We start from the raw sequence: 9,467 nt of genomic DNA, 5'->3' as shown, positions 1-9,467 counted from the left end.
TGGAGCTCCTCCGTGATTATTCCACCGTTGTCAGCTGCCCCCTCGGATGAAGACAACGACTCAAATGTGGCGGTACAAGTCCCAGCCTCTGCAATTATACACGAGCAAGGCAACACAGGATTATTTATGGTCAAATCATAGCAGTAACCACTTCTTACTGTGTCCTTGCTCGTGTCTAGGAAAAAGAGTTCACTCTAAAATCACAAGGTAGGATGAAAGACCTCATTTTAACAATGGCTGATGTGTATTTTCTGGAGGTATAATCAAGTTTTCCTAATGCAATCATAGTTCCATGTAGGTGTAGATAACATTTCAATACAGAGAGAAAAATATGACTATTTGTTTTCAATTAATACCCTCCTGTTATGTAGGTTTTGGGGTATGTGTTACGAATAGTATGAGGTTTCACAATGATTTGCTTAATTAATTTTCAGATTTTGGTACCTTCAGGTTTGTGTCTTAGACAGTTTCTATCTCCATCTGGTTGTCTCTCAAGTTAATCATGCATATATTCAAATAAAACAATTCTTTTATCCATTTGGATGGCTTCAATTATGTTGAACATTATTGTTCGGATATATAGGTGCAAATGTACAATTACCTCGTAGGCCAGATGGATTTGAATCGTCGTACCCCTTATCCCATCTAGTGTATGGACCACCATTTGATCTGGTGCTTCAGCGACAAATGGTGGTCCATACACTTGTTGGGATAAGAGGTACGACGATTCAAATCCAGCTGGCCTACGAGGTAATGGTACAGTCTGCGGCCTTTTCATCTGCATTTGATTAAGTGGCCTTCATTTAGAGAAATAGAATGCATTTTGTTAAATTCAGAAACTCCTTGTTTTTTCTGTGGTACGACAAATTGTGAAGTTTGAAACGCATAAACTTTCTGCTTTTTTTTTCACTTTTCTCAACCTTATATTTTTGCAGCAGATATTCAGTACCAAGTTGAAGTTTGAATAGGAAAGGTAACTCAGTTGCAGTTGTCTCTTTGCAAGAACAATTATGCCTCAGATGCAGGAGGCACAATGATGGAAGTATTGTCAAGCTGGCAGTCAGATTACAATTTATTTAGATTGTAAACTCAGTGTTCTATTTTCATATGCTGGCAGAATTTGCTGAAAGTGTTGGCAGAATTTGCTGAAAGTGTTGGCAAAGACTTCCAAAGAGGTACTGAGTTGATATCTTTTAATGTAAATTATATTGTAATCTGAGAGCGAGCTTGACTGTACTTCCATTGTTGTGCCTCCACTCTATGTGGCTGGCTAAAATGACTTTCTCAGCTATTTCCATGGCATGCATTGAGAAGGTGCACCTTATCATTTATTCTCCTTAATTTTTTCACTTCCAACAAGGTAAGTGCATGTAGAGAAAGAGGAGATGTACCCGCTACAATGAGAGAGACGCAATGTTATCTACTTTCAAGTATATTAAAAAGTGAGAAGTATATTTTTTTATAGACAAATTTAAATTTTAAAGCTAAATATTCACTTATTTAAGGACCGGAGAAGTATAACCGTACGGAAACAGAGACTAGGCGTGATGGTCCTGATCATGGCGGCTCTGCTGTCGTTGGTAGTGACGCTTGTAGCGGCACCTGCTGCGGCGGCCGCCGATTGCCGGCAGAACAATTTCTCCTACCCGTTCGGCATAGGCCCTGGGTCATCACAAACTATCTGAATTAATTCTTCTTCAGTTGACTTGAGCAAAACTGAACCTGGTCTCTGTGTTTTAGTAAGTTCCGATGATGTTTGCAGCTAACCAAGGTCCACGTGAAGTTCCGCGCTTACGCTTGATGATAGGGAAACCAGCTTTGTACGCTTGCAGTCAGTTTTTTGGGCAACTGCGGCTTTGGGACAACATTTAGGCTGGTGTTAATGCATAGCCTCACTCTCACCCGCCACGTCAGCTTTTTTCCTCACTCTCACCCCACTCTCACCCCACGCTGCGCAAGCACGGGCTATAGCGCAAGCCTCTCACTTCTCTCTCCTCCACATCAGCTTTTCTCTCTCCTCGACATTAGCATTTCTTTTTCAGATTACAACATTAAAAATAATGCAAGGAAATTATTTTATTGAACTAAAATTGTTACCGATTACATCATAAAAAAAATTACATAAAAATTTGAAAAGATTATATAGAAATTTGAAAAAATTACATAATCTAGGCATTAGCCCACACATGCTCAATTAAATCATGCTGGAGTTGTGTATACATCGGTGAGTCTCTCATTTCGTTGTCCATCTGAATCCTGGCTGCTAGGCTTGGTGGTGCATGGTTGTGTATTGCAGGGCCGACATTGGACTCAACTGTCTCATAGTTGTTCTCCAAATTTGTACCACGCTCATCATCGATGATCATGTTGTGCAGAATGACACATGCACGCATGATCAACCCAAGAGTACGCTTTGAGTAGGAACGTCCCGGAACTGCTAGAATGTTGAACCTAGCCTTCAGCACTCCAAAGGCACACTCGACATCTTTGCGCCAAGCTGATTGAGCAGCAGTGAACACTCGCTGCTTTTCACTTTGTGGAAGAGTAACACCTTTCATGAACACCGGCCAGGAGGGGTAGATGCCGTCGGCAAGGTAGTAACCATAGTTGTACTCGTGTCCATTCACCGTGAAGTTCACTACGGGTGCTTCTCCCCTAAGCACATCAGTGAACAACGGCGACTGGTTGAGTACATTGATGTCGTTGTTGGACCCGGCCACTCCAAAAAAGGCATGCCAGATCCAACGGTCATACGACGCAACGGCTTCTAAGATTATGGTAGGGTGCTTGATGTCTCCCTTGTGAATTGACCAGCATGAGCCACCTGGGCAGTTCCTCCACTGCCAATGCATGCAATCGATGCTCCCTAACATGCCCGGAAAGTCACGCTCCTCGGCTTTCGCTAACGTGACGCCGAGTATCCTCGACAGTTGGTCGACGGCAAAACGTCTCCCCGTAACAGTCAATGATGCCTTCACAGAATCTATCTAGACAATCTGATGAAGTTTGTCTAGCTAACTTAAGCCACTCATCTATTGTATCTACAGCGGCTCCATAAGCTAACAGACGCAAAGCCGCAGTACACTTTTGCAGGGGAGAAAAACCAGCACGGTTGAGAGCATCAACTCTTTGGGTGAAATACGGAGAGTATTCACCCAATCTATCCACAATGCGCGAGAAGAGGGATCGTCTCATCCGGTACCTTCGCCGAAAGTAGCTCGGAGGATAATTGCGGTCGTCGGCGAAGTAGTCCTCGAAGAGCCGATCGTGGGCACCCAGCACGATCACGCCTGATGAACTCTCGGCGGCGTCGCGGCCGTCTTGGCTCCGGCTCCTCGTTGAGCATCTCCTCCTCATACTCCGCCTGGAATGCAGCGATCATATCACCCTCCATTCCGTCGCTCGAACTGCTGCTAGACGAAGACATGGCGTTGAGAGGAGTGGAAATGGAGAGTGGAGGAGATGAAGTGAGGTGTGGAATGAGTGAAACCATATGGGAGGTATTTATAGGGGGTTTTGGCATTTTTCCGGATTTTTTGAACCAGCAACAGCTAGCTGACATGGACGAATCAGATCGCGCCACCTCAGCTAGCCGTTACGCCCGCTCTCTCGCCCGCCCTCTCGCCCCGTGCTGCCAGCGCGCCGCCCCGCCTCTCGCCCGCCTATCGCCTCGCTCTCGCCCCCAGCGCGGGCGGTAGCCGGCGGTAGCGGGCGATAGCGCCGGGCGCCCGCGCCACCGCCCCGCGCTGCCCTCTCGCCCCTCTCTCGCCTGGCTCTCGCCCCGCCTCGGGCGCTACCGCCCCCGCTCGCGCCTGCGTTGGCACCAGCCTTAGGAAGTGACTGACAGGTATTGGTGTATTGCTTCGATGTAGTAACAGAACGAGGAGGTTGCTCAGTTGGCTTTGAGCTATCCTGAGGTCCAGGGTTCGATTCTTCTCTCACGACCAGTAATGATGAAACTGCTCCTTGACACCATGGGTCGTCATGTATCCACCTGAATCATCAGGTGAAATCGAGCAAATCTGAACCTGGTCATTTCTTTTTTGCTGGTACTGCTGCACTCTCCTCTGTCCTCGACGTATACCATGTCAAGTTTCAGTTCACAACACGATTTTCCTATCTGTACCAATCGCCTGCCATTTACTCAAAATACTCCAGGAGTATAACAAGTTAGATTAAATATTTCAGCTTTTTCTGGCAAGTCATTTGGAGGCATAAATGCAACAGAAGCATAATTATGTTACTCCCTCCGTTCCTTTCTATAGTGCCTATAGATTTTTGGCATTTACTCGTGCAACAACATGATAAATCTCTATATAGGTCACTGCATTTACTCAATATACTTGTGATGTGTCATAGACGACGGTGATGTTGATGCCAGGGGCGCGCATGGGAGCAGGAAGAGGCGGAGCAGGTGGTGGCGCAACAACGCCGATAGAGGAGGAATGGCCATGAAGTAGTGAATGAGGATATGAGAGGATCGTTGGGAAGTGGCGGCGAGGCTGTTGGCCTATCAAGAGCATGGCTGCACTCCAATCCACTCCACTTTTGTTTCAGGTTCAGCTTTACTGGCATTTGTATTCATATTATTTTTTGTCAAAAAAATGTATAATTTGTATAAGATTTTGCAGAGAAGACATGTCCATTCTTTAAATGTTGTAATTGAGCTCACTGAGATTGCAGATTGGCGCTCAATGATAGATTACATGCATCGGCAGGTCAAAGTCACGAGAATTTGATTGTCAAAGTTACATAATATTAATTTTCTGAATCTGACTCTTCTATGATAGAACACTCGCTAAGTCCATTCAACTGCATGCTGCACTTTGAACACTTGCTTAATTTGAAAATGTATATGTACAATATTTGGTCACTAGATAGTTCCCTTCGCAATTTGATATGATATGCATTCCCACAAGTTCTTACGACATTTTCTACATGTAAAGTTTTTGCTTATAGAAAGTGACAGACAAAATTTTCTCTTGACGAAATGTTATGTTGCTTTTCTTTTTTGCTGTGGTAGTGATGGTCAAGAGATGCTGAGAAGTAGATGTGTGTAAAGGAAAGTTCACACTAGGATTCTACGAATATATCGAAGAGACATCTGTACCTTCTAGGCATACGATGTATTATCATAGCTTACATCAAATACATCTTGAGCAAAGGGACATGGCGTTTTTGCACACAAGAGCATATGCTCCTGATTTGTGAATTGCGTTTTAAACACATTAAAAAAGATTCAAAATATTCAGATAAAAAATATCGCGCGTACATCTCAGTGTTATATGTATCCGCAAAGACGTTTCACGAAAAAACGATAGTTTTTGTGTCATAGGTAAAAAACATACTCGATGGTTTAAAAACCCATCACGAGATATTTCTTTATTTTATTTACGTACGACACAAAAAAGGTTTATTTTGGCGAAACATGGCGTGCCCAAATAGAAAGTTGATATATGCACATAGAATTTTGTGTTCGGATTATTTTGAAATTTTAAAATGTTTTTACCGGCTGCAGGAGCATATGCATGTGGGATCAAAATAGCATTTATGCAAATCGCTAGGACAATCTCCAAGAGTTACTGATCTTGCGGGAGCACGATCAGCCTAGCCAGAAGATCTTAATTTCTACCTGAAATCGAGAACAAGTAAGAATTAAAGATGCAATCAGAATATTGCGGATAAAGATGAAAGCTTGATTGATAATGGTGAGATTCCGAATAGTCGGTCTTATTATGGACGTTGGCATCAAAAGAAGTACACGAGAGTTGCAGCAAATGGCTAACTTTTAGTCTAATCAAAATCTGAGTCTAAACGTGACAACAATAGGAGTATTTAAAGGATGAAAAGATGGAGTTTCGGCCAGCCATACGTATGGTGGCGAACCAAACCCTAGAAGGCTTTTCCCCCTTCAATACGGACTCTAAAAAGTGGCTGACTTAATTCCTGCAAAAATGACATGGGCCTAGCCCAAAACTAAAGGTGATGCAGCACCATAGTATGCTATGGACGAAATTATGAAGTATAATCTTGTGTATTTCATCCAAGTCTTCAATCATCATTATGGTGGCTTCCTCTTCAATCCTCACATATTTTCTGCCACCTTCTTCATATGTGATCATGCTCGAATGCTTGTCCCCCTCATCCATGATAGGTCCATCATTCTTAAGAGTAACAAACACATCTGATTTAGGCAGCATCATATTCTCATGTATGTGAGGAATAGTTTCAAGAAATGAAAGTACCTGATAGTTAAGTTGTTTGGCACGAGCTCAACTGATTGGTCATTGTTTTTGTGAGAATGTAGGTACAGCGGTTGTATCAATAGATGGGATGTCCTCATCATCGCCCTTATTTTGCATGCTTATGCATTGACCACTAATTTGATCAATTATACATTTGTCAATTGTTTACTATAATAACATTAGAAACTTTGTTTGAACAAAAAGTTAATGATAACATGCATGCCATTTGATCCACGTTTCGGTACTCAAATCAATGGGTGGAATGGAAGCACGAGAGGAATAATAAGAAAGGGTGAAATATCAATTACATACCCAGCCCAAAATAAATATTGTCATGGCGCCAACGCATCCATATATATCATGTATTGAGCCCACGGGCCAGTTTTGTTGGCCCACGGACCAAAGAGGTGATACACAAAGTTTCAAACTGAAAGCAAGCAAAGCATGCATACCGTACCCACCTACCATAATGTGCATGGCAGTTCAAGTGGGGATGATCATGCATGGTCATCATCATCAATTCATCGCTACTATTATTGTCTAGCTTGGGGCCAAACCAAACCACCAGTAGTTAGCAGCTAAGAAATGACAAAAGTGTAGTGGAGTATTTCCAAGTCAGTCCAACACAAAGAGAAAGAGAGAGACCAACTGACCATAGAAGTCACTAATCATGATCTACCCAGATTAATTAGCATAGAGAAATAATCACCAAGTTAAGAAAGGAAGTACATTACTTTGGACGAAAAGGATTTATTTCTCTCTCTTGTTTTTGAGATTTTTTTTCTTCCTTGCTGTTTGATAGAGAGTGACCTAATTAAAAAAAAAGAATCAATATGGACCCAACCCAACCCATGCAAGTCGTCCATGTCCCATGTGGTGGGTTTGGCCTTTGGGCCTACTCATTATTCGCTTTCGCTTCCTGCTACCTCATTACAATTCACATCAACATCATCCACAACAACAACAGAAAACAATCTTTTTCTCAAAAGAAGAAAATATAAATTTAATGGTAATCAACACATGATTTCGTACTTTATGATCTGCATTATATGCCCATAAGTAGGGTACTAGCATATAGCGTAATCCATCCTAATTAATCTGGCTGATAACAGCATCGGAGGATTGATGAGAAAGAAACAAGTGTAGGGTAGCGAGCACAATGCAGAGCTGGATGCCCCAACAACAATATCATCCAAGAAAGCGCATTATATTCGCTCCAAGATGAGCTAGCTAGCTAGCGCATAGTGTACAGAAAAGGGCAGGCCAGCAACGACAGCATCGGGCCGCATATAACAAAACATATAAATATATATATAATGAAATGAATCAGCAGCAACATTGCATTGGCTAGGTCAGACCAGCAGACAAGCATAAAGACAATCATCTTCCTTTCTTTCATTCCTCCATCCAAGGCGCCTGCATTGTACGTATGTATGTGTAGATTCCTTTCCCCCGCACCACGGAGCGAGTACAAATGGAGCTAGCTAGCAGTGACAATGTGCTAGTTGATCAACATCTCAATGGGGAGAAAATAAGATCAAGAGTTCAAATGTGGGAACAATGAACAATGCACTATGTGATTTAGCAATCGATTGACCGATGAAGAGAGAACAATGCACTACAGTATGTGATTAATCAGTTGAGCAGTAACAAAACAAAACAAAAAAGAATATATAATCCATCCACCCCCAAAAAAATGCATCTAGGACTAGGTGCTAGAGAGTCATGTACCAAATGCTGGTATGGCCTATTGTATGGTGTGAGAGAGAAAACGAGCGGGGGGAGAGAGAGGTTGAGACTGACATGTCGCTTGCTCCTTCCATTCCATTCCATGGTGGTTGGGTTGGCTTCTCTTTCTAGTTGGGCGGTGCTAGTAGTATCTTCCTTCTTTTTTTTGTTTCTTTTCTGGGTATGTGAGGGAGTAGAAGCTCTTCCTTCTGGCGTGCTCTTCCTCCCCATCCCTGGCATTGCCGTTTGATCTTGGACGGATGTCACGAGCCGAAGGGCGCGCGGTGGGGCGTCCCTTTCCGCCGCCGGCCCTGAGGCCGCGCGCCGTGCTTGCTCCCGCCGGCCTCCGCCTCGCCTTCATCGCCACCGCCGCCGGCATTGCCGGTGGCCGCCTCGTGGCCGTGCATCTTGGTGTCCACCAACTGCATGGGCGTGTGGCCAAGACACGGATTAAACGTGAGCGAACAGAACCGAACGGCATTGCCGGCCCGGCATTGGCATTGCGCCGGAAAAAGAATAATGATAGAGAGGATTACGCGATTCAAGGCGCAATCTTTATTAGCAGAGAAGAAAAGAAAAGGTTTTTGCGGACGGAGGTTAGGTGTACCTTGCATCCGAGGGAGCAGAAGCGGAAGGGGTCGAGCAGCGCGCGGCCGCAGATCTCGCAGTTGTAGGGCGAGGCGGCGGCCTTGCCCGCGGCGGCGCCGGCGCCGCGCGGCTGGGGCCGCTCGTTGAGGAAGAGGACCCTGGCGCTGTTGATGACGTAGGTCTGCACCCCGGCGATGTCGAGGACGTCCTCCACCTCCGTGACGCGCACCACGTCGTGGTAGGAGGACCGCCGTATCTGCAGCAGCGCCCAATGCCGGCCGTCCCGAGGAACACCAGGGGGGAGGAAGGAAGGAGCCGTCAAGACGCGAGCTTTTCCTTGCCAATCGAGTCGGAAAAAGAAAGGAAATGGTGTTGGCACCTGGATGACCCGGTGGGACGCGTGGCGGTGGGAGCGGCAGTAGTAGCAGAATGCGGCGGGCGTGGCGCGGCAGTCGATGCAGAACATGTTGGTCTCGTTGCGCGGGGAGCCCGGGTGCGCGGCGCAGGCGAGGAAGAAGCGGGTGCCCAGCAGCGCCTCCAGCCAGCCGGGCACGCCGCCCGCCGACCCCGACCCCGCCGCCGCCCTCTCGTCGGCCGCCTCCGGCGGCGCCACCCGCCGCATCATCATGCCCGCCACCGCCGCCGCCGATCCGCAATGCCGCAATGCCGCCGCGCCTCTCCTGCTTTCCCCGGGGGAGCAGGCCGGCGGAGAGAGTGGGGGAGGAGGAGGAAAAGTTTGGGGAGAGGGAGAAGGAGAAGTAGAGAGCGGCGTTTGGTGTTTTGGTTTGGTGGCTTCTCCCTGTCTAGCCTTGGGCGGCGTGTTAATTGTTGCGCGTTGCCTTCTCCGCTCTCTCCGTTTCCGTGGCCGCTCACGTGCGCCGCGGCTGCTTCATTGCTCTCTCCCCT

General features: G+C 45.9%; 1 protein-coding gene across 1 annotated transcript; it reads right to left on the bottom strand.

Moving 5' to 3' along the window:
• Nucleotides 1–8,236: 8,236 nt before the first annotated feature.
• Nucleotides 8,237–9,189, bottom strand: LOC124650845 (protein RGF1 INDUCIBLE TRANSCRIPTION FACTOR 1-like). The gene is made up of 3 exons (XM_047190181.1): nt 8,941–9,189; nt 8,581–8,817; nt 8,237–8,395 (listed from the first exon to the last, which is right to left on the bottom strand). The coding sequence occupies exons 1-3, from the start codon at nt 9,187–9,189 to the stop codon at nt 8,237–8,239; spliced, it is 645 nt and encodes a 214-aa protein (XP_047046137.1).
• Between the last annotated feature and the right edge of the window lie 278 nt (nt 9,190–9,467).

This window comes from Lolium rigidum, chromosome 1 (assembly GCF_022539505.1).
Source record: "Lolium rigidum isolate FL_2022 chromosome 1, APGP_CSIRO_Lrig_0.1, whole genome shotgun sequence".
NCBI classification, from domain to species: Eukaryota; Viridiplantae; Streptophyta; class Magnoliopsida; order Poales; family Poaceae; genus Lolium; species Lolium rigidum.
Note: the sequence above shows the minus strand (reverse complement) of the source record. Positions and strands in the feature narration are given on the sequence as shown.

What these genes read in the sequence shown, in the direction of transcription:
- LOC124650845 (XM_047190181.1), bottom strand. Translation starts at nt 9,189, where the DNA reads ATGATGATGCGGCGGGTGGCGCCGCCGGAGGCGGCCGACGAGAGGGCG. An exon ending in CGTCCCACCGGGTCATCCAG is followed by an intron (nt 8,818 to 8,940) that starts GTGCCAACACCA and finishes GCGCTGCTGCAG; the next exon opens with ATACGGCGGTCCTCCTACCA. An exon ending in TCTGCTCCCTCGGATGCAAG is followed by an intron (nt 8,396 to 8,580) that starts GTACACCTAACC and finishes ACGCCCATGCAG; the next exon opens with TTGGTGGACACCAAGATGCA.